Raw genomic sequence first — 23,516 nt, forward strand, 5'->3', positions numbered from 1 at the left:
AGGCATGAACCAACATGGCGGGTGCTTCAAGCAAGGGGGGTTGCTGGGCCCTAATGGTGGAGAGGGGTGAAATGAAAAGACTCGCCTCTTCCCCACATTTGTTGAGAATCTTGTCACAGTGGCATTGTCTAGGTGGCAATTGTCTAGGTGTCACAGTGGCATTGAAGGTGAACAAAGGGGATGTGGTCCCTGCGCTCAGGGAATGCCTAGTCTAATGGTGGAGGCAGAGCTGTAAGCTAACAAGGTAACCCGGACAAAGTGGGCATCAATCATGTGTCCTACAAATATGTACTGAGGACACACCCTGTGCCAGGTACTGGAAATACAGCAGTGAGCGACACAAAAGCCATGGTGCTTACACTCTTCCAGGGGGAGTTGGACAAATAAAATACTTAGTATGCCAAATGGTGATCAGTAAGTACCGTGAGAAATGTAAAGCTGGGAAGCAGAGGAGCGTTTAAGGGGGCTGGAATATTAAACAGAATGGTCAGAGAAGGCCTTTTCAAGAAGGTGAGCAAAAACTGAAAGGAAGTTACAGGATGAGCCGCATATATAGTTAGGAGAAGCAGAGAGAGCAAGTGCAAGGGCAGTGAGGTCGCGGTATGGCTGGCACGTTCAAGGAAATAGCAAGAAGGGCAGTGCAGCCAGAGGAGGGAGTTAGTGGGGGAGTATTAGAAGATGAAGTCAGCTGAGGGGCGTGGGGAGCCTAGCAGGCCATTGTGAGAACTTTGGCTTTTCTCCTGAATGAAATGGGAGCCATCAGGGCATTTCAACAGGGGAGTGACATCTTACTGAAGCTTAATAAGCATCACCGGGACATCGCGGGAGCCCAGCAAACGCGCTTCCCTGCCACTGGGTTAGGGAAGGCTTGCCGGAAGGACGATTTCGGAGGACAGCAGGTGTTAGCCAGGCAGCGGAGCGAGCGCGCTGGGGCGGAGAGACGCCGTGAGCAAGGTGAGGCAGAGGACACGCGCGGCGCCACCCGCCACTGGCTAGGAGGCACGACTGCCAGAGAGGACGCCTTAGGGGCCCGCGAGCAGGCTCGGGAATAAAACAGGGCTGGCAGGGCGAGGTGGAGAAACTCAAGAAGGACTGGCCAGATGTCGAAGTTCCTAGTGAGGCGGGCGCCCAAGCCTCCGCCGAGACGCATGACTACAACTACCACAATCCCCAGCGCCTGCGATTCCGGCGTCGCCTTGTTCTAGACCGGCGGCGGCGCTGCGCGGGGACCGGCGTGGGGTCACGTGGTGCCGGCGCGTCACGTGGGCGAGTCAGGTGACGCCGCGGGGCGGGTGGACAGACTGCGGGGCGGACGGTGGACCCTAGGACGCGTTTGTAGCTCCGGCCCCGCCGTTCCGACCCCCGCCGCCGTCGCCGCCATGACGGGGCTAGCACTGCTCTACTCCGGGGTCTTCGTGGCCTTCTGGGCCTGCGCGCTGGCCGTGGGTGAGGCCGGGTCCTGGCGGGCGGGGGCAGCATCGCGGCCGAGCTGGCCGGGTAGGAACTCGGCGGGGAAGTGACCTGCGGGGAATACTGGCCCCCCCGTGCGCTCTGCACCCGAGGCTCTGGGGACTCGCGCCTGCGAAGGCCTCTGACCCCGACAAAGGAGACCCGGATCTCCAGCTGCTTGAGGAGGGGTGCGGGCGGGTAGGGGCCGCGAGGGCAGCACTCCCCCCTCCTGCCACTATCGCTGTCTTCCCCCCGCCCCCACGTCTCACTGCCGTCCCCCCTTTCTTGCTCCTGACCGGCCTGCTTGGTCCCCAGCCGGCTGTTCCGTTTCCTCTTTTCCCGGTCGCCTTGCCCTCCCCCACCCACAGCTTGTTGGGTAAACAGCGGAACGGACTGGGCCAGCGGGATCTGGCGGGGCCTGGCTGGAGCGCTTGCACCCTCGGTCCCGCCTCGGATTCTGGCTTGCGGGTGGCGACCCTGCCTGCGCAGGTGCTTGGTCTGGGAGGTGGTTTTAGCGAGGGAGTGGCAGAAAATGGAGGCCTAAGCAGAGGAATCTGTCTAGACAGCTGTAGTGTCACCTGGGGGCAGCCTGAGGATGCCCCTTCAGGGAGGTGGCCCTTCAGCTCGGCAGCTACTTTAGGTTGAGGACCTTCTCTCTGCAGAGCAGCCCGTAACCCCTCTTTTTTTTCTCACTGCTGCAGGAGTCTGCTACACCATTTTTGATTTGGGCTTCCGCTTTGATGTGGCATGGTAAGGGAGAGCAGGGGCAGGATTCCCCTTGAAGCTTCTTCCCTGCAGCCTTTCCTCTCTTCTCTGGTCTGAGTCCCTCCCCCACATCACCGCCTGCCTGGGACATGAACCTTTGGGAAATATGCAGTCAATTGTTGCCTGCAGAACTGGTGGTGGGGTTGAAGGGGGTTTGGGGGGTTTAGATTTTGTGCTCTGCTTCCCTGCTAGGGCTGAACTGCTTTCTTCTCTGCCTCCACAACAGGTTCCTGACGGAGACTTCGCCCTTCATGTGGTCCAACCTGGGCATTGGCCTAGCTATCTCCCTGTCTGTGGTTGGGGCAGCCTGGTGAGTATTGGGGTGGTGGGACTGGGGGCAGAGGCTGAGTCATGGCAGGTGGTGTCACTGGGGTGTTAGGCATGCTGAGGGCAGTGACAGCTTGGGCTCTGCTCGTCAGTTTTTTATCCTTCCACCAGGGGCATCTATATTACCGGCTCCTCCATCATTGGTGGAGGAGTGAAGGCCCCCAGGATCAAGACCAAGAACCTGGTCAGGTAAGTGTCAGGTAGAAGTTCCCCTTTGGACTTTTGTCAGAACCAGCTGTGTTGGCGCTGCCTGTGTGTTCGATCTGACATACAGTTTCTGACAAGCCACCTTGTGGGATGGGACGTTAGCGGGGAAAGGTTGCTGGGGACTTACTGGGCAGGAAGGACGGTTTCTTTCTCATTTCTTTCTCTTTTCCACTCCTTACCCCTAACCTCTGCCACTACCAGCATCATCTTCTGTGAGGCTGTGGCCATCTACGGTATCATCATGGCAATTGTCATTAGCAACATGGCTGAGGTATGGAAGGCCAGGGTGGTGGCGGGAATCCATTCCAGTGTGTTCTACACATTGCTTAGAGATTGGATGGGGTGCATCAGGGTGGTTTCTGATTACTTTTCTTCTTCCCTCAGCCTTTCAGTGCCACAGACCCCAAGGCCATTGGCCATCGGAACTACCATGCAGGTGGGTGGATGGGTGTATGAATGCAAAATGCTGGGACTTCATGCCTGCTTCCACTCTCCCCCCTCCCAGCTTGGACCATCATTTTGATATTCTCTCACCTACTTTTTCTGCTTTGCAGAGTGGGGATGGGGATTGGCCCCATTGACCCATATCTCCCCCATTCCTGGCTTAGCCTCACTGCACCCCTCTCTATCCTCCCAGGCTACTCCATGTTTGGGGCTGGCCTCACTGTAGGCCTGTCTAACCTCTTCTGTGGAGTCTGCGTGGGCATCGTGGGCAGTGGGGCTGCCCTGGCCGATGCTCAGAACCCCAGCCTCTTTGTAAAGATTCTCATCGTGGAGATCTTTGGCAGCGCCATTGGCCTCTTTGGGGTCATCGTCGCAATTCTTCAGGTGATGCATCCCCTTGGGGAGCTTCTGTGTCCTTGTCTCCAGCCTAGCCTTACTTCTGGAGTAACCTAGCCTTACTTCTGGCTCTCCTTCTGGAGAAGCCAAAGTGCTCTCCTCCTCTACCTATAACTATAGATTCCCCCAAACAGCTTCCACCTCCTCATCTCCATCTTCTGGTTTTCTCCTACAGGGGCTCTCTCTCTTTGTCTCTGATTTGGTATCACTGACAACAGCCCTGGTTTTTTTTTTTCCCCTTTCTAATGCTTTGTATCTGTATAGCTCTCACTTAGTCTCTCCCTCCTTCTGTTCTCTCATTTTATCTGCCATGCTTTTCATGTCTCCAATCTGTATTTGTGATCTAGACTAGCATGGAATTTTGTCTGTCTATATCAGTCTGTCATGGTGTGTTTGACTGTCTCTCGGAGCTATGTGTATCTCGTTGTCACATGCCTGTCAGTAGGACAGCATTGTCTAAATTGTGTGTGTCTAGTCTGTCTGACTGTGTGTGTTTGTGACTAAGGATCTGTCTGAGGGTCTGAGTGTGACTGTGGGTGCTTGACTGAGTTGACTCTTAGTGACTAGCTTTATCCATATTGCCACTTCTTTCCGTCTGTCCCACAGCGTAACTGTGGTTGTCTGTCCCTGTCTGCCTTGTCTGTCACAGTGTGTCCATCCTGGTTAGTCATACATCTCTTGTGGTCTGTCCATCCAACCATGTGCTAGGTCTCATCTTCTGTCATTTGTCACTGCCTTACCTATTCCTCTGTCCCTGCCTGATTTCTCCTGTTCTTTTTTTGCAGACCTCCAGAGTGAAGATGGGTGACTAGATGATATGTGTGGGTGGGGCCGTGCCTCACTCTTATTTATTGCTGGTTTTCCTGGGACAGCTGGAGCTGTGTCCCTTAGCCTTTCAGAGGCTTGGTGTTCAGGGCCCTCCCTGTACTCACCTCTTGCTGCGTGTTGATTTGGAGGCACTACAGTCCAGGCCAAGTCCTCAGTGCGGGGAGCAGGCTGCTGCTGCTGACTCTGTGCAGCTGCATACCTGTGTCCCCCACCTCCACCCTCAACCCATCTTCCTAGTGTTTGTGAAATAAACTTGGTATTTGTCTGGGTCAGTGCAGCTTCTGTTGCCCTCTTGCGCCACCGTTCACAGAGGAAGGGTAAAGAGGCCTGTACGCCTCAGCCTCATGCCACTCCCTTGTCAGCTTTCTGACTGCACACTTTTGATCTGCACAGAGCTTGCTCCTAGGTGGGGAGGCAAGGGTGCTGGGCGGACTCTGCAGCCCCCAAACAGACTTGTTTGGGGATGAGGGAGTGTGCAGATAGGGGCCCCTGGGTGTGTTTGTGCCTGTAGTCCTTCTAGGCCCGTTTGCTCAGGGCCCTGACTGACCACCATGCCCGAATCGTCTGACAGTGTCTACTTACCTGGTTGTACATTCGGGCACCACCATCTCTGTCCCTGTGAGGCCTGGAGCCTAGGCAGTGGTCTCTGCCTCCAGTGATGGTCCTGTCCCAGCAGCAGCCCCTCCCAGAAACCTCTGCTCTGATCCTTGTTCCCAGGGCCCAGGGCAGCTCCTCCCACCCCTGTTCAATCTCGTTTTCTCCTTCCCTGACCCTGTTTCCTGTTACCCCAGAAGCCCCAGCCACCTCCAGCCCACGCCTTTAAGGGTCCTGCCCCCTCTCTGCTGGCCGACCTTGAGTCTTGGTCCAATTAAAGAGTTGACAAATCCCTAGCCCCGCAGCCTGAGTCCGCCCAACCTCCAGGTCCCCTTCCTGGGGAGTTCGCGCTCCAATCCAATCCCCACTCCCCGCTAAAGGACTCCACAGTCTGCACCCGCTCGCCAGTCCGACCTCTAGGCCCACCCTTTGGACGAGCCTGACCCATTTCCTCCCCCTCTCCCAGGTCCGTGCCTCCTGGGTGCCCGGGTTCGGCCGCCGGCAGGGCGGGCTCTCAGCGGCGCGCGGCGGGTGCGGGCGTGCTGGAGGCGGGGGCCGCGGGGGCGCGGCCTGCCTCAGGGCCTACCGGTAGGGGGAGGAGGCCTGTGGTCCGGGGTCCTGGTCTGGTCTGCCCGGCGCCCGGCCGCCCCCGCCCCGGCGGCTCGGTCCATGGCCACGGCGGCGGGGAGGCGGCCCGGGGGCCGCGGTGGCCGCTGACCGGGCGGCGGGAGGCGGCGGGGCCGGGCCATGGGGGACGGAACCGTCCGCAGCCGCCGGAGCCGGGAGCCCTGCCCAAGCCGGAGCGGCGTCCCCTGCTGAGCCCCGAGCGCCGGGTGAGAGGAGGGCGCGCGCGGCCCCCACCCAGGGCCCCCAGATTCCAGACCCAGCCCCGCGAGGGGCATCCCGAGCGCGGCCCCGAGATCCCAACCCAGGAGCCGGTGAGAGAGGCGCCGGCGGCCAGACCCCGGCCTGGCTGCCCCCACCCCGCCCCCACCCCGCCCCCACCCCGGCGCCCCTCCTGGGCTCCTCCGCCCGCGTCCAGCCGGCCTCCCTCATTGTCCTCCCTCGCCCCGGCCTCGTGGTGCGGGGAGGCGTTCCATACTCTTTTCCCCTTGGCCTTTGCCTCGTTCGCTGCCCTCCACCCACTCCCCCTGCCCCCAGGCTCCACACCCACCCGGTCTGTGCGGCCTGCTCGTCCGCGGGTGCCACGTGTTCAGGCTGCCAGCCCCGCCCAAACGCACCCCTCAGCCTGGCCGCCAGCCTGACCCAGAACCCCTGCGCCGGAGGGAGGGTGGGAATGTCTGCACGTGGGTCTGGGTGTGAGCTGCTTGGGAGCCTGGATGTATGGCTGTGGAAGTCCAGGAGCAGTGGCTTTGTTTGTGAGTGTGGGACTTCGTGTGTTACTGTCACCCGGGTGTGTCTGTGACTGTAGTTCTCTGTGTGTCTGAGTGTGGGTGACCAGCTGAGACCAGGGTGTCCCTGTGATTCTGTGTGCCTGTGAGACTCGCCCTGCTCCCTGAAGCACTGCCAGAAGTGGCTGCCGCTCTCTTGGAACCACAGCTGGAGCCATCGCCCAGGCAAGACCCCCTTCCTGCCATGCCCAGTGCTGTGCCCGTCTCCAGGCCCAAGCATCCCGTTCCGGGAATCAGAACCAGCTGTGCTGGGCAGGACCCAGAGTCTTGGTCCCAGTCCCAAGGGGCTGGCTTTGAGGTCTTAAGTGAGGGGTGTCCTCTGCCTTGCCCCGTGGTTTGACGTTTTGCTCCAGTGGGAAGGGATTCTGTAAACATCCAGTCTGTATTTGGGCCCCCCGGATGCTGAGAGCAACTTCCCAGCCTGGTCCCAGTTGGCCTGGCCTGCTTGCCTCTGGGATCTGAATGACCAAACCATTTCCCACCATGGCTCCTGGAAGCACTAAATGAAGTCATGAGTATAAAGTGCTCCTGCATGGTAGGTGCACAGTGTTCTGTCTCTTCCCTCTTCCCCAAGCCATGAGTTCTGGGTTAAGGATGCTGCCATGTGAGGTGTCTGTTCTCAGGGGCACAGGGGCACATAGGGGTCTATAGGTAAACATGTCTCCATGCTTAGGTACAAACCAGTGTGGTCAGAGTTCACGTGTCTGTGTTCCTGGGAATGCGTGAGTGTGTGTGTAGAGTTGTGCAATAAGGGTGAGTGCCTGAGTGTGTGTGTGTCAGGTGGAGGAAGGTAAGTGTATGTGGTTTAGTAGTGGGGTGTGCCTGAGGATGTGAGTACTGAGTTGCCGGGAACTGTGCCTGGGTGTCTGTTTGGAGGTAAGTACGTGAGTCTGTGAGCGTGAAAGGGTATGAGCAGGTCAGTGTGAGGTGTGGCCCACGAGTGTGAGCAGCTGAGTGGGAGGTAGGTGGGCAGCCTTGCCTGTCCTGCCCTGACCTGCTGGATCTGTTTCCCTCCCACCCTGCTCAGGCCAGCAGCCGGATGCCCGGGCCCACTGGGCGGGCCAGTGGCCGCCTGCGGGATGAGCAGGCTGCTGGGGGGGACGCTGGAGCGCGTCTGCAAGGCTGTGCTCCTTCTCTGCCTGCTGCACTTCCTCGTGGCCGTCATCCTCTACTTTGACGTCTACGCCCAGCACCTGGCCTTCTTCAGCCGCTTCAGTGCCCGAGGCCCTGCCCGTGCCCTCCACCCAGCTGCCAGCAGCAGCAGCAGCAACTGCTCCCGGCCCAACGCCACCGTCTCTAGCTCCGGGCTCCCTGAGGTCCCCAGTGCCCGGCCCGGTCCCACGGCTCCCATGCTGCCACCCTGTCCTGACTCGCCACCTGGTCTTGGTGAGCCTGGAGGGTAGGGCCTGCCTGTGGGGAAACAGGGTTTTATTGGTTTGACTAGATAAATGGCATCTGGACCCATGGGGGTGTTAAGGGTCCAGATCTGTTGTCAGAGGGCTATTCTTGGAGTTCCCTAGCCCACCCCCAGGCTGAGGGTGGGGGCAGGTATCTGTGGATTCTGGCCAATGCTCTGATTCCTGACACTGTCCTGCCTGCAGTGGGCAGACTGCTGATCGAGTTTACCTCACCCATGCCCCTGGAGCGGGTGCAGAGGGAGAACCCAGGCGTGCTCATGGGCGGCCGATACACGCCGCCCGACTGCACCCCAGCCCAGACGGTGGCGGTCATCATCCCCTTTAGACACCGGGAACACCACCTGCGCTACTGGCTCCACTATCTACACCCCATCTTGAGGCGGCAGCGGCTGCGCTACGGCGTCTATGTCATCAACCAGGTGCCCATGCGGGGGTCCATGTGCCTGTTGGTGTATATATGTGGGTTGGGGGCATTTGTGGGTCCTTGTCTGCCCGTGTGGATATGTGGATGGACCTGGGCATGGGTAGTCGGTATTTGTCAGTGTCACATCCACAGTGTGTGGATGTGAATGTTGGCATGCACACTGGCGGGTGTGTGCATGGTCTCAGAAGGGGTTGATCCCCACTCTCTACCCTTGGCAGGCCTCACCCCATGGTGGTACAGGCCTTGGGTATGCTGTAGGAGGAGATGTTGAGGGCCCTGAGGAGAGGCAGTTAGACCCTGAAAGAAGTATGAAGCCTGCAGAACCCTTTGGGCTAGGTGCCAGCCACAGCTGAGGCCAGGGCACTCAGCTCAGCATCTTAAGGCTTTTGGTTTACCTGGCTAGGGCTGGCCACTAGGCCCCAGAAGGGACCTCTGATGCAGGTCCCCCCCTCCCCAACCACAGAGACCTCCTAGACTTGGACATGGGTCCCTCCCATATGATGGGGCACAAGTGGAGGTGGAGCAGAGGGCCGTGGGAGCACAGAGGGCCCCAGTCCAGCCCTGGGGTTGGGAAGCAGTTGCTGAGATGGGTCTTGAGGGATGAGCAGGCATCAGGATCTGGAGAAGCCAGCATTCTAGGCAGAGGGACCTGGAGGATGCAGGGCCAGCAAGATAACTGGCCTCATGTTCACGAACTATTGGCTGAGGTGTGGTGTCCAGCATGTGGGCTGGGTAGCAAAGATGAGGCTGGAGGAGTTGGAAGTCAAACAGAAATGTCTCGGGAGGCATGCTGGCAGTGAGCCCAGCGCAAAGGTGGCAGGGCACCATGTAAGGTTGTAAAGGGAGAGTGACTTGCGTGTTTTCTTTGTAGAAAGGTCGCTCTGGTGGCATATGGAGCATGGATGGAGAGGGGAGATTAGAGACAGGGTGGCCCGTTTGGAAGAGAGGACGATGCCCAGGAAAGAGGCGGTGACCCTGCGGATGTGTGGGGCGGGAGTCGCGGGGAAGAAGCGGGGATGTTACGCAAGTAGTGGAGAGTGAGAAAAGAGCGACGTCAGGACAGCGCAAGGGTTTCCGCCTTGGCTGTTGGCTATGGGGATGGCTGTGTCTGTGAGTGAGATGGGGACACAGGAGCTGGGCCAGCTCTGGGGGAGTGTGACTCTGAATCCCTTCTTGCGTGTGATGAGTTTGAGCGCCTGTGGGAAGTACACGTTAGCAGGCAGTTAGACAAATGAGTCTGGACCCAGAAGGGAGGTCTGCAGTGGAGAGAGGGATCTGGGAGCACCAGGATGAAGACGGTCTGGTCCCTAAAACCAACAACGTCTGACCTGCCAGGGAGCAAGGGGCATGAGAGGAGGAAGCCAGCACTTCAGGGATGGAGGGAGAAAGAGGCCGATACAGAGGCCGAGAGGCTTGGCCAGAAGGGCCGGAGGACACCCAGGGGAGTGTGGGATCCCGGAAACCCGGCAGTCAGTGTCAGGAAGGAGACATGGCAGCTGCATGGGCACTGTGGGGGTGTGAGGAGGGATGTGGACCAAGACTCGTCCAGTGTATTTAGCAACAAGGTGGGCCCAGTGAGAGCCATTTCAGGGGCATGGTGGGGGCGGAAGCAGATTGCAGTGGGTTGAAGAAGGAATCGGATTTGACGAAATGGAAATAACCAATTAGAGACAACTCTTTAAAAAAAATCCCTGCTGAGAAAGGAAGGCAAAAGGTAGGGTGGTGGCTGGAGGGAGGTTTGTTTTTTCAGATGGGAGAGGATTGAGCATGTTTATGAGCCACGTGGGAGAGACACAGGGCTCCTGGCTGGTGAGAGGTCAGAAGGAGTGCTGATGAGCTGGGAGGAAAGCGACGGTCTCTCCAAGGGCTGGGGGAAGAGGAGGTGCAGGAGAGGGAGGGAAGAGAGCTGGCGGGGCTGGGCAGGTCAGGGTTCCCGAGGGGAGCAGCTCCCACCTCTTCCGGCAGTGGCTTTGCTGGTGGAGAAGAGGGCCTTTCTCTCCGCTCATTCCAGAAAGGCCACTCACCGACCCCCTCTCCAGGAGCCTTTCTGGCTCTAGCCTGGAGACTGCAGGTTGGGGCAGGGGCTCAGAGGTCAGCGCCTCCCACTGAATGCTCCCCGCTAGTCCTAGTCCAGAGTTTGGTGCTTAGGCCTGCATGGCCAGGACCCCTGCAACCCCAATTCTCAGGGGACCCCAGGCTCGCTGGGCTGTGACTGCCTATAGCCCCTCTGCTTGCCATTTTGTTGGAGAGACAAGTGAATCTAGCCCAGACCTGTCCTGGTCTCAGAGGCTGCCCAGGCAGCTGGATGCAGCTCCAGGGAGCCTGAGGCTCCTGCATCTTAGACACTGGTCATTTGGGGCATTCGTTGTTTGTCTCACTGCATGACTCTATACACAGCAGGGAGTGGACCAGGGCTGGCCATCTCCAGAATCCCCGCTAGCACAAAGGAGAGGGCGCCACAGGGCGTGTTTGAGTGAATGAGATGAGAGCTCCACCTGATGTTGTCAATGGATATTGGCATAAAGGAAGCCCATGGGAAGGAAGGAATAAGTGTACTGGGGTGGGGAAGTTTGATCAGGGGAGCCGCTCCAGCCCTGAGTGTGACAAGCACAGGTACTGCTAACCCCAAGGCCTGGAGGCAAGGAAGAGTCTGGCATATCCCGGGGCTGCTGAGGGCTGTTGTGTGGCTGGGCCTCGGGATCTGAGGGCAGTGGCCAGAGAGGAGGCTGGAGCCACATATGAGAGGCCTTTGTAGGCCAGGTCCCAGTGGAGAAGCTGGACTAGATCCCGAGAGCCTGGAGGAGCCGTGCAGCGAGGGGGCTGGTGGATCCCCAGAGACTGCTCTGGAGAGTGGCAAAAGGGCGGGTGCTTGTTGGTCACAGGCCCAGAGCTGACCTGCTCCTCCCCCTACCCAGCATGGTGAAGACACCTTCAACCGGGCCAAGCTGCTCAACGTGGGCTTCCTCGAGGCGCTGAAGGAGGATGCCGCCTATGACTGCTTCATCTTCAGCGATGTGGACCTGGTCCCCATGGATGACCGCAACCTATACCGCTGCGGCGACCAACCCCGCCACTTCGCCATTGCCATGGACAAGTTTGGCTTCCGGTGAGGGCTCTCTTCTCAGCTAGACCCAGCCCTCCTGCCCCCACCAGACGCAGGCTCACTTCCAGCCCCGGGGCCCCGCTTGCTCCTGGCCGCGGCCCAGACCCCACTGGTGAGGCTGGATCCTCCCTGGACCCCATTGGACATTCCCCCCGACCCAGTCTCTGGTCCTTCCCCTGGAGTCCCCTTGGGACCCTTACTGACACCTGCCTTCCCATTGCCACAGGCTGCCCTATGCTGGCTACTTTGGAGGTGTGTCAGGCCTGAGTAAGGCTCAGTTTCTGAGAATCAATGGCTTCCCCAACGAGTACTGGGGCTGGGGTGGCGAGGACGATGACATCTTCAACCGGTGAGTGAGCACACGGTGGGGAATAGGCTGGGTGGCTGGGGGCGGGCGGGGGTGAGGTGCAGACTGGGTGAGATTCGTTGTCCTTCCTGGGGCCTGTTCCAGTCTGTCCGTCCCCATCCTCAGGATCTCCCTGACTGGGATGAAGATCTCACGCCCAGACATCCGAATCGGCCGCTACCGCATGATCAAGCACGACCGCGACAAGCATAACGAACCCAACCCTCAGAGGTGACCCCAGCACCCTCACCACTTACTCCCCAGAGGCAACTTCCCAATATCCCCAACTCTTGACCCCAAGTGGCCCAATCCCTGACCCCCCCGTGGGGGACCTCCAAGCATCCTTGACTGCAAAAAGGTGACTCCCAGTGCCACTGATTCCCTGATGTGATCCAAGGCCCCTCAGTCCTAGAGGTGACTGCTGGCAACCCTGATTGTTGTCCCCCAACCCCCAGCCCAGCCTCAGCCCAATATCTCTTACCCCTGGCCTGATTCCTAGAGGTGACTAGAATTTAATGTCAGGGCCTAAATAGTCATTGAGTAGATTGCATTCTCATTGGTGCCCTCACAGACCTCACTTGTGCACCTGTGGGACCCCTGCCGGGGCAGATAGGACAAGAAGAGCTAGTGGGTGCTGGGCACAGCTCCTGTGGACCCGACAAAGGGGACCTGCACAGTATGGGAAGAGGGTATGGAAAGACAGTGTCCACCCCTCTGAAATTGAAGGAGGTGGGTGTATCTCTTAGGAGGTAGCCACATTTGGTATCAGGCTGGCTGGGAGAAGGGCCTAAAGGGTGTGTGAAATGTAAACAAGGGCTTCCTGGGCTTCCTGACACTGCTCTGACTTGTGCTAAACTTTCTGGGGGTGGGAGACCCAGAGTAGTCATACCCAATCCGTGCTTTCCCTTATGAAGTTCATTCTAGGCAGGGAGATAGTCATGGAAACAGGCAGTTATAGCACAAGGTGATAAAGGCAAGGTGTTCTCTTGGCAGAAGAGGGACTGGTGATGGAAGGCTTCCTGGAGGAGGTGATGGTAACCTGGAGTTTGAAATAGCTACTCATTTAACAAATATTTGCCTCACGCCTACCTTGGGCACAGTGTTACATTCCCCAGGCTAATAGAGGAAGCCAGCCTGGATAAGGGGAATCATATCTGGAAGAGTCTGGAATGTGAACATGTATGATATATACCGAGAGTCTGAAACTATTTGGTTTTAAGATCTCTGAAGGCTGATAGTGACAGTGGGGCGGGGGGAAAGTCAGATCTGGATGGTAGGGGTTTTTCTTCTGTTGCCCTTTCACCATGTACATGTCAGGGGTCTTGAATACCAGATGGGAGGTTCACTTTTGTCCCAGAGGACTGTGGAGTCATGGAAGAACCTGAAGCAGGGAGAGGCGGGGTGGGGTTTGTGTTTGGAAGGCACACTGTTTGAGCTTCAGGAAGGTGAAAGCCTAGCATAGCTGCTGGGTGGAGCAGGAGAGAAAGTCAGCCCGGCCTGAAGGAATCGATGGAGTCCGAGGGAGCATGGTGGGACAGGGCCTGGGGATGGAGGTGCTGTGTCCCCAGCTTGAGCAGGAGAGTTTTTCTACTCTGAACACGGGATAGGAGTGGGGGAGGTGGTTTGTAGCCCTGGTGTGGGCTTGGTGCCTGGGAGAAGCATGAGGCACTGGGGAGGCACAGGGAGCTGATGAAAAAAGCAGTTCTGATGAAAACTATGGTCAGCAGGAAACGGGTAAGAGACCAAGAGGAGAGGGGGCTTCAGGGCATCTGGGGAGGAGTGGAGCTCCACAGTACATGCCAGGAGCCTTGGTCCTGTTTCAGGAGTAGCCTACCTGAGTGCCACCAGCAATTACACATGTCTGGCTTGGTTGTAGATGTGGCAAGATAGCAAGAAGTTTCTGGCTTAACGAACTCTGTGAATGTTGGATTCACGGATTGGGTATGACTACTCTGGGTCTCCCACCCCCAGAAAGTTTAGCACAAGTCACACAGCAGTGTCAAGAAGCCCTTGTTTACATTTCACACACCCTTTAGGCCCTTCTCCCAGCCAGCCTGATACCAAATTCACAGAGTTCACAAACTCTGTGAACTCTCTCTACCTAGTTGCTGTTGCCTAAAATCCGGGAGTTCTAGATTCTTCTTTTCCTCACCCTACATATCCAAACCCATCAGCAAGTAGTATTCACTGCCACCCTTAAAACTTATTTGAGTGCATTTGCTTTCCCCCTTTACTACCTTTACCCTAGTCCAACCTCTGGGATCCTGCCTGGACTACTGCAGTGGCCTCCAACTGGTTTCCCCGTTTATGGCTCTCCCACCACACTGGGTTAAACATTTCTCAGAGCCTTTACACATTTCATTCTGTGAGAATGAAAATACGAGCTGCTCGCTCTGACTTAGAGCCCTGCCCTTGCACGGTGTACTTGAACCTCGAAGCTAATATTCTGCTTTTCCACGTGCCCCATTCAGGTTTAGCCACTCAGCTGTGCAAAATCTTATTCCCAATTTAGGGTCACCATGTGCTCTGACCTCTGCCTGGAGTGCTTTGCCCCTGCCCTCAGCTCAGTGTCACGTATGCCCTCTTGTCTTTCTTAGCACTCCGATGTTTTCTCTGTTACCTCCCTCCCCTAGAGAAGCCAACTTGCCGTGAGAGGAAGGACCCCACCTGTCATGGCCATGGCGGCAGCCTTGGTGCTTAGAGCACAGCCTGGCACATGGTGATGCTCAATAAATAGCTGGCAAGAGAGTCACTAAAGAACGAGGAACAGAGAAAATGGCACAGGCGTGGGGAGTAAAAATGATGCATCTGATTGCGCTTGAGGTGCCTGTGGGATGCCTGGTCTCAGGCTTAGAAAGGTCTGAGCTGACCTCACACCGTGGCTCATGCCTGTAATCCCAGCACTTTGGGAGGCTGAGGCAGGCAGATCACTTAAGGTCAGGAGCTTGAGACCAGCCTGGCCAACGTAGTGAAACCTTATCTCTACTAAAAATACAAAAAAAAAAAAAAAGATTGGGCACGGTGGCTCATGCCTGTAATCCCTGCACTTTGGGAGGCCAATGTTGGTGGATCACCTGAGGTCAGTAGTTCGAGACCAGCCTGGCCAAAATGGTGAACCCCATCTCTACTAAAAATACCAAAAAAATTAGCTGGGCGTGGTGGTGGGTGCCTGTAATCCCACCTACTCGGGAGGCTGAGGCAGGAGGTTGGGAGGCAACCTCTTGAACCCAGGAGGCAGAGGTTGCAGTGAGCTGAGATTGCACCACTGCACTCCATCCTGGGCAACAGAGCAAGACTCCGTCTCAAAAAACCAAAACAAAAAGCCGAACATGGTGGTGTGCACCTGTAGTCTCAGCTACTCAGGAGGCTAAGGCAGGAGAATCGCTTGAACCCAGGAGGCAGAGGTTGCAGTGAGCCGAGATCGCGCCACTGTATTCCAGCTTGGGCACCAGAGCAAGACTCTGTCTCAAAAAAAAAAAAAAAGGTCTGAGCTGAGAGATTTGTGAGGGTGTCAGACGTCTGTTTTCTGACTGAAGCAGTTGACATCTCTGTTTTGAGGGCCAATGCAAGAGCAGAAGGGCTCCTGCCAAGTCAACCCTGGAAGGAGCCAGGATAGCTTAAGCCTAGGCCCCAGAGATCCCATATTGGGTTTGGTGGTGTTAACTTGAAAATCACTAGATCAGCTGGATGAGGTGGCTCACGCCTATAATCCCAGCACTTTGGGTGGTCAAGGCGGGTGGATCACCTGAGGTTAGGAGTTCGAGACCAGCCTGACCAACATGGTGAAACCCCATCTCTACTAAAAGTACAAAAATCAGCTGGCGCAGTGGCAGGCATCTGTAATCCCAGCTACTCGGAAGGCTGAGGCAGGAGAATCGCTTGAACCTGGGAAGCAGAAGTTGCAGTGAGCCAAGGTGGCGCCATTGTACTCTGTCTCAAAAAACAACAACAAAAAATCACTAGATCAATAAATTTTATAAAGGGTTACAACCTGCAGGCTGGCCATCCCACTGGCTAGGTAGCAGAGCCTCCAGCCAAAGCCTTAACAGGCACTTTGAGGGAGGGAGGAGTAAGATAGGAATTTTAGTTGAATGGATTGGTCAACAGGTTACCGGAAGAACTACAAATATTTACGGAGGGGGTCCTGACATATGCATATTGAACAAACATGCATGTTATATACCATCCATCTTCACCTTGGAGTGGAGACTTAATATTTAAATGTTTCGCAGTTAGGCCCTATACGTCAAAAAGACAAAAGCACTCAAGTGTGCATCCTCTGTAGACTGGCTAGAACCAGTCCATGGCCGATGCTCTTATCAGGAGAAAGTTACTGAAATCAGTCTCTTGTCCCACCAAAGCTAAAATTATGGCTTGTGGAACAGGGGCGTAGGGGTCAGCATCTGACAGTGGGTGAGCTGCAATTTTTTTTTCTATTATTTATATTACCACATTATACAAATTGTTTTAATATTGGTTATCTCAAGTCCTGTACTTGTTTAGCTGCCACAGAAAAAGAAAATCCTCGTGGCAGTTAGAGCATAGTCTCTTCTTGAAGTGCAGAGGTGCATGACTTAACCCTTGCCTGGCATGGCCTTAGATCCTATTTATAATTAGGTATCTTATTGACACAAACAATGCATTCTGTCAGTCTTGTGATCTCTGCTTTGATGTTAATGCTGGTCATTTGTTGTGTCTAAACTGCAAAAGGGCATGGGCATAACAAGGCATGTTTGACGTCCCTTCCCATCATAGCTGGAAACCCTGTTTTTAAGGTTCCCTGGGTCCCGTTGGCCAAAAAGGGGTCCATTTAGTTGGTTGGGGGGTGTAGGATTTTCTTTTTGGTTTACAGTTCTTAGCCCTGATGCGGACCATTTCCATCCTATCTAGGTTTACCAAGATTCAAAACACAAAGCTGACCATGAAGCGGGACGGCATTGGGTCAGTGCGGTACCAGGTCTTGGAGGTGTCTCGGCAACCACTCTTCACCAATATCACAGTGGACATTGGGCGGCCCCCGTCGTGGCCCCCTCGGGGCTGACACTAATGGACAGAGGCTCTCGGTGCCGAAGATTGCCTGCCAGAGGACTGACCACAGCCTGGCTGGCAGCTGCTCTGTGGAGGACCTCCAGGACTGAGACTGTGGGCTCTGTTTTCCGAGGGTCTTCACTAGGCCCCCTGGAAGTTTCAGAACCCACTTTGGGGGGCCTCCTGCCTGGGCAGGCTCTTCAAGTGTGGCCCTCTTTGGAGTCAACCCTCCTTCCCGACCCCCTCCCCCTAGCCCAGCCCCAGTCACTGTCAGGGTCAGGCCAGCCCCTGCACTGCCTCGCAGAGTGGCCTGGGCTAGGTCACTCCACCTCTCTGTGCCTCAGTTTCCCCCCCCTTGAGTCCCCTAGGGCCTGGAAGGGTGGCAGGTATGTCTAGGGGGCAGTGTCTCTTCCAGGGGGAATTCTCAGCTCTAGGGAACCCCCTTGCTCCCAGGGGAGGGGAAACCTTTTTCATTCAACATTGTAGGGGGCAAGCTTTGGTGCGCCCCCTGCTGAGGAGCAGCCCCAGGAGGGGACCAGAGGGGATGCTGTGTCGCTGCCTGGGATCTTGGGGTTGGCCTTTGCATGGGAGGCAGGTGGGGCTTGGATCAGCAAGTCTGGTTCCCGCCTCCCTGTCTGAGAGAGGAGGCAGGAGCCCCAGGGCCGGCTTGTGTTTGTACATTGCACAGAAACTTGTGTGGGTGCTTTAGTAAAAAACGTGAATGGAGCAGCTCCCTTGTCTGTTTGGGGGTGGGGGTCGGGTCCCTGAACGTGGTTACCCTGAGTGTGTTGTGGTGGAAGGGCACTTGGGGTACCTGGCCCAACAAGTAAACCTGACCCGGGCCACCGTGGTTCTCCGAGCGCTGCCACTTCCTAGGCTTTCCCTGGCCTTAAGGGGAAGTTTGTCCTTGCACTGCTTCCGGGCCAGTGGAGGCGACGAAGTAATAAACCCGTGGACCCAGATTTCTCAGGTCTTAACACGTTCCCTGAGGCCTAAAGGTGCCCAGGGCCGAGCCCAAAGTGCTTGGGGTCAGGGCTCGGTGGAGCACCAAGGTGAGTCTTAACTCCCAGCCGGCACGCGCCGCCCGCCGGACCAAACACGGGAGGGGGCGGGGCCCTAGAGTCGCGGCGTGGTTTCCCGGGTGATGGCCACGCGGAAGAGGTGGGGCTAGGGCCCTGGTTCCCACTGCCTGGTTTCTGAGTCCCCGGCATCCGAATCGGCCAAAAGCCGGGCAGAAGAGAGCGCCGAGGACTGGCGGTTCCGGACCGGGCAATCCCACCCGAGGGGACCAGCGGCAGAGCATGGGTGGGGCTTGGGAGAGGGCGGGGCCCATAGACGGGCGGGGTTTGGTGTGCGTTGCCGGCGGGCCCGCGGTACGTCCTGCACTCTGACCTGCGGCCCGTAGGTCCCAGCCGGGGACGGAGGCGCCGGTGGGTCATGCTCCGGCACTCCCCCTCGCTGTGGGAGTTGGTGGAGGAGCACGTTCCGCTCCGGGAGCGACCCGAAGTGAAGAGGATTCTGGGGGAGGCGGCGGTGGACCTGAGCCTGGAGCTGCGGGCGGAGGTGGGGAGAGGGAAGGTGGGCCACGCCCCTGGCCTGCCCCACGACTCGGGTGATTTCCCACCTCCTGCGGGTCCCTGGCCCTGCCGGGTAACTCCCGAGCTCCTATCCTGGTCTCCCCTTTGACTCCGCCCTCTCCCTCACTCCCCCAGCCCCCACCATTCGGGTCACTCCCCTCCCCAGTCGACTGGCAAGGTATCCCAGCTCTCCTTGCAGGTGGCGATGTTACGGGCACTGCTCCAAGAGGCTCGATCCTCTCAAGCCCCCAGCTCCCGCCCCATCTCTGATCCCTCTTCTCTTCTGGCACCACCGCCTCTCCTAAAGGACCTCTTGCGCCAGGAACTCCGGCAGTTGCTCCAGAGTCTCCGCCACAAAGCCATCTGTGAGGGCAGGTGGGAGCCTCAGGCCTGGGCCCTTTCTCTAGATACCAGGTGGGCTAGCCCTGCCCCTAACAAGGAGCCAGGGTTGCCTTTTCTGTGGTTTCCAGAAAGGAGCCTCTCAGCTTCCTTCCTGTGCACCTTCTGCAGGGACCAGGCCCAAGCTTGGGTCCAGTATAGCCCCAGGGTCCTGCACTTTGCCTTGGAGGAGCCCACGTGTGATTTTCCAGAACAGGAGATATTCCAGATGAGAGGTGGTGGGCCCAGGTAAGGTGATGGTAGGAGAGAGGGATCTGTCCCTGCTTGGCAGAGGGCCCTAGCCCACTGGTGGGTTGCACCTGGCTCCGTGCAGGAGATTCTAGTCACGGGCTGGGCACTTCCACCGCCACTTGAGATAAGATCAGCCCATGGGGGCTACGGAAACCCAGAGGAAACACCTGCCTAGCCTGGGGACAGGCAAAGCTTCCTGGAGAAAGTGGTTTGATCTGCCTGTTGTAGTATGAGGAGCAGTTTTCAAGGAGATGAAAGAGAAGAGCTTCGTAGGAAGAGGGAAGAAAGGAAGCCATGTCCAGCAGGCAGTTGTTCCTACGGCATAGAGAACTGGAGTGAGGGCTGGGCTAGGGAGGCAGGGAGAGCTGAAGAGGATGGTCACAAATGGTATTTACATCTGGGACTGAATGAGATAAAATATTCATAAGTGGATGGCAGCAACTTTTTATTCTAATCCTCACACAGCCTGAGGAGGTGGGCAAAATCTCCATTTTGCACAAGAAGAAATTAAAGGCCGGGCATAGTGGCTCATGCCTGTAATCCCAGCAATTTGGGAGGCTGAGGCGGGAGGATGGCTTGAGGCCAGGAGTTTGAGATCAGCCTGGGCAACACAGGAAGACCCCATCTTTACAAAAAGTGAAAAAAAAAAGTTAGATGAGGTGGCACACGCCTGTATTCCCAGCTACTTGGGAGGTTGAGGTGGGAGAATTGCTTGAGTGCAGGAATTCGGGGCTACAGTGAGCTATGATTGCACCTGTGCACTCCAACCTGGGTGACAAAGACCCTGTCTCTAAAAAAAAAAGAAGAAAGAAGAAGAAGAAAAGAAGAAGCAGCAGCAGCAGCAGCCTGGGCAACATAGTGAGACCCCATCTGTGCAAAATTTTTTTTTTTTTTTTTGAGACGGAGTCTCGCTCTGTCACCCAGGCTGTCACTGCAAGCTCCGCCTCCCGGGTTCATGCCATTCTCCTGCCTCAGCCTCTCCGAGTAGCTGGGACTACAGGCACCCGCCACCACGCCCAGCTAATTTTTTTTTTGTATTTTTAGTAGAGACGGGGTTTCACTGTGGTCTCGATCTCCTGACCTCGTGATCCGCCCGCCTCGGCCTCCCAAAGTGCTGGGATTACAAGCGTGAGCCACCACACCCGGCCCTGTGCAAAAAATTGAACAGGTGTGGTGGCGCACACCTATAGTCCCAGCTACTCAGGAGGCTGATGTGGGAAGAGCACTTGAGCCTGGGATGTCAAGGCTGCAGTGAGCCAAGATGGTGCTACTGCACTCCAGCCTGGGCAACAGAGCACAATCTTGTCTCAAAAAAAAAAAAAAAAAAAAGGAAAAGAAACTAAAGCTCAGAAGCGATAAGTGATTTGCCTGGAGTCACACACAATGAAGGGTGGCAGAGCTCATTTGCAAACCTAGGCTCCCAAACTCACTCTTTGCACTATATTATATTGCCTTTGTGAGAAAAGAAACAGTTGTCTAGAAGTGATATTTGGGTCCTGAAGGCCTGAGGTGAGCAACATGGGGAGAGTTGATAGTGACTTCATTGCCAGCAGCGGTCACAGAGATCTCAGCATCATCAAGGACCAACTGAACGTGTCCAACATTGACCAGGTGGCCAGACACCTGAGGTGAGGCCCAGGGACACCTGCGTGTGTGTAGGCAGGGGTGGAGACAGGGATGGATCTTGAGGTGCTGGGATTGTGAGACAGGAGGTGGGTAATATACTTGGCGGGGAGACCCATGTGCGTAAGGCTGAGAGGTGGAAAGAGCTGGATGCTAGAGAGCTAGTGAGGTTGCTTTCAGGAAGCAGCCAAGTACAGATGCCATGGCCCAGCATGATGGTGCATGCCTATAATCCCAGCAATTTGGGAGGCCGAGGCAAGAGGATGATTTGGGCCCAGGAATTCGAAACCAGCTTGGCCAACATGGCAAAACCCCATCTCTACCAAAACAAATACAAAAATTAGCTGGGCGTGGTGGTGCACGCCTCTATCAGTTACTTGGGAGGCTGAGGTGAGAGGAGATTGATTGAGCCCTGGAAGGTAAGGCTACAGTGAGTCATGATGGGTGGCAGGCAAGATCCCGTTTCTTTCTTTCTTTTTTTTTTTTTATTTTGAGATGAAGTCTTGCTCTGTCGCCCAGGCTGGAGTGCAGTGGCGTGATCTCGGCTCACTGCAAGCTCCGCCTCCTGGGTTCACACCATTCTCCTGCCTCAGCCTCCCGAGTAGCTGGGACTACAGATGCCTGCCACCACGCCCGGCTAATTTTTTTGTATTTTTAGTAGAGATGGGGTTTCACCGTGTTAGCCAGGATGGTCTCGATCTCCTGACCTCGTGATCCGCCTATCTCAGCCACCCAAAGTGCTGGGATTACAGGCGTGAGCCACCACGCCTGGCCGACCCTGTTTCAAAAATAAATATAAATATCTTGACACAGGGGTAGCCACAGAGGATTTTAAGCAGAGGAAGGGCTGTGATGTGGGGGAAGATGGAGGCAAGAAGAATCACAGTGCACAAGTGTGGGAGAGAGAAGGATGCCTGCCAGGGTGAGGCAGGCGAGGGGAAGACACTTCCTGCCCAGAAAGAGCCTTGCAGGGGCCAGAAGTCTATGCTGGGGCAGCCCCCAAGCAGCAGAGGGCAGTGTGGGCTGAGGAAGGACAGGTTGGGTGGGGCTTCTGCTGAGGCTGGAGGTTGGGGCCATGTGGTGGACTCAGCTGAGCCCTGGTCCTGTGTCTCGGGTTCTGGCTGCTGCTCTGTCATCTCCCAGGGGCCTTCTGGAGGAGGAGTGTCACACCTTGGAGAGGGAGATCCCCATCCTGCAGGTGAGCCGCAGCCCTGGGCCCTCCCCCGAGCCGCACTGCTGAGCATAGACTCTCACCTGGGTGAGACCCAGGTACCTGTGTGCATACATAGGTGCATGTGCAGGCTGTGTGAGTCCTGCATCCATTTCGCAGGGGTGCATGCTTGTGTGCAGCTGCAAAATCCTGGAGGCCCAGGATTCTAGTTGAGCCCTTAAGGCCAGGGCCAACCGTTTTAGGTCTTTTGCCTCCTTCCTTTACCTAAGTCTGGGTGCAGGCCCCACCACTATCTTGCCAAACTCAGCTCTTCCGCAAGGCTGGTATTCCCTGGGGAACGTGGCTGCCCTCATGGGGGATGGGCTGAAGGGGCTGCACGGGTCTGCCCTGGGGATCTTGGCCTCTGTATCCTGCCTTGCCCCACCCCTGCCTTGAGTCTGGGCACCGACGCAGCTCTCCCTGCAGCGCTGCCTGGAAGAGGAGTATATGAGGCCTTGCCACCCCTCTAAGGCAGCCCTGGAGCCCACCCTGGCAGGTGAGGACACGGAGCAGGGCCCAGAACACCCAGCCTCCTGCTCCCAGCCCACACTTGTACACACTCTGGAAGAGCTGGGCACTGTCTCAGCCGAATCTTTCCTTCAGAGCTAAAGGAACAGAAGAAGGCCATGGAGCAGGAGCTGCAGGCATCTGTGGGGCCTTCTTGTGTCTCTCCCAATCACAGGTAAACCAACAGTAGACACAGGGCAGGGTGCACTGAAGGATCAGACCACCACCCCTCACAGTTACTCTTTCTTTCTTTTTTTTTTTTTGAGACGGAGTCTTGCTCTGGCACCCAGGCTGGAGTGCAGTGGCGCGATCTCGGCTCACTGCAAGCTCCGCCTCCCAGGTTCACGCCATTCTCCTGCCTCAGCCTCTCCGAGTAGCTGGGACTACAGGCGCCCGCCACCACGCCCGGCTAATTTTCTGTATTTTTAGTAGAGACGGGGTTTCACCATGGTCTCGATCTCCTGACCTCGTGATCCGCCCGCCTCGGCCTCCCAAAGTGCTGGGATTACAAGTGTGAGCCATCGCGCCCGGCCAACACAGTTACTCTTTCTTGTCCAGGCAGCGGCCCTTGGGGTCCTCCACACAGGGCCTCAGCCCCCTGCTTCCCCTCTGCGGGGTTGCACCTCTCCAGTGCTGCCTGCCTGCACCTCCTCTGGAGCCCTGCCTTCGACCTCGAGGCCAGTCCACTACCCATCGCTGGGGACGGCAGCTTCAGTGCAGCCCCAGGGAAGGGCCAGCTTCCACACCAGTGTCCAGTGCAGCACCCCAGGCCCCAGCCTGAAGGGCTGGTCACCGAGTAGGCTCTGGCATCTGCCAGGACGCACCTGTCTGCCGCTGCCGCCTCAGCTGCTTTGGCCCAGCCAGCTTCAGATCTGGTCTTGGATGAGCTCTCGCCAGGACCCCAAGGCTGTTGGTCTGTCTGGCCCTTGCCCCACCCCCTTGCCAGATCCCTGGTGTCTGGAACTGAGTGGCCGGGCATCGGTCCCAATCATCAAAGCCTTTGGCCTTTCTCCTCCCAGGCCTCCACAAAGGCCTGGCAGACAGAGGTCTCATTCCAGCCTGACTCTTGTCCCCTGGGGGACCCAGACAAAGCACAGCAGCCGCTCAGAGACACGAATAGAAATTTCATTAAAATCTATGGACTTTAAAATCCTAGTGGTGCACGATGGGCAGGGATGGGCGGCGCACCGTTATTGCTACAGAGGATTAGAGGTGGCTTGGCCTGGGC

General features: G+C 56.9%; 3 protein-coding genes across 33 annotated transcripts; all 3 read left to right on the plus strand.

The window, feature by feature from the left end:
* Nucleotides 1-1,266: 1,266 nt before the first annotated feature.
* Nucleotides 1,267-4,688, plus strand: ATP6V0B (ATPase H+ transporting V0 subunit b). The gene is made up of 8 exons (XM_032160594.2): nucleotides 1,267-1,446; nucleotides 2,151-2,199; nucleotides 2,441-2,524; nucleotides 2,653-2,730; nucleotides 2,950-3,019; nucleotides 3,133-3,184; nucleotides 3,386-3,576; nucleotides 4,374-4,688. Exons 1-8 carry the CDS (start codon nucleotides 1,380-1,382, stop codon nucleotides 4,398-4,400), a joined length of 618 nt encoding a protein of 205 aa, XP_032016485.1. The 5' UTR covers nucleotides 1,267-1,379; the 3' UTR covers nucleotides 4,401-4,688.
* A 908-nt stretch (nucleotides 4,689-5,596) lies between these two features.
* B4GALT2 (beta-1,4-galactosyltransferase 2) lies at nucleotides 5,597-17,467 on the plus strand. 7 transcript variants are annotated; one of them, XM_058442628.1, is made up of 8 exons: nucleotides 5,701-5,843; nucleotides 7,450-7,808; nucleotides 8,024-8,259; nucleotides 11,180-11,370; nucleotides 11,594-11,716; nucleotides 11,819-11,944; nucleotides 12,285-12,442; nucleotides 16,604-16,765. In XM_058442628.1, exons 2-8 carry the CDS (start codon nucleotides 7,502-7,504, stop codon nucleotides 16,630-16,632), a joined length of 1,170 nt encoding a protein of 389 aa, XP_058298611.1. In that variant the 5' UTR covers nucleotides 5,701-5,843; nucleotides 7,450-7,501; the 3' UTR covers nucleotides 16,633-16,765. The 7 variants fall into 7 exon arrangements, with proteins under 7 accessions (XP_032016453.1, XP_058298611.1, XP_032016450.1 ...); XM_032160559.2 differs by having other exon boundaries at nucleotides 11,840-11,944; XM_058442630.1 differs by having other exon boundaries at nucleotides 7,455-7,808.
* A 231-nt stretch (nucleotides 17,468-17,698) lies between these two features.
* CCDC24 (coiled-coil domain containing 24) lies at nucleotides 17,699-23,438 on the plus strand. 25 transcript variants are annotated; one of them, XM_058442635.1, is made up of 9 exons: nucleotides 17,699-17,793; nucleotides 18,147-18,391; nucleotides 18,518-18,732; nucleotides 18,829-18,945; nucleotides 20,451-20,576; nucleotides 21,715-21,769; nucleotides 22,208-22,277; nucleotides 22,385-22,463; nucleotides 22,851-23,438. In XM_058442635.1, the coding sequence occupies exons 2-9, from the start codon at nucleotides 18,179-18,181 to the stop codon at nucleotides 23,086-23,088; spliced, it is 1,113 nt and encodes a 370-aa protein (XP_058298618.1). In that variant the 5' UTR covers nucleotides 17,699-17,793; nucleotides 18,147-18,178; the 3' UTR covers nucleotides 23,089-23,438. The 25 variants fall into 25 exon arrangements, with proteins under 25 accessions (XP_058298618.1, XP_058298617.1, XP_058298615.1 ...); XM_058442634.1 differs by lacking the exon at nucleotides 17,699-17,793 and adding an exon at nucleotides 17,889-18,046 and having other exon boundaries at nucleotides 22,847-23,438; XM_058442632.1 differs by lacking the exon at nucleotides 17,699-17,793 and adding an exon at nucleotides 17,889-18,046.
* The last annotated feature ends 78 nt before the right edge of the window (nucleotides 23,439-23,516 follow it).

The sequence above is a fragment of the Hylobates moloch genome, unplaced genomic scaffold (genome assembly GCF_009828535.3).
Source record: "Hylobates moloch isolate HMO894 unplaced genomic scaffold, HMol_V3 SCAFFOLD_8, whole genome shotgun sequence".
NCBI classification, from domain to species: Eukaryota; Metazoa; Chordata; class Mammalia; order Primates; family Hylobatidae; genus Hylobates; species Hylobates moloch.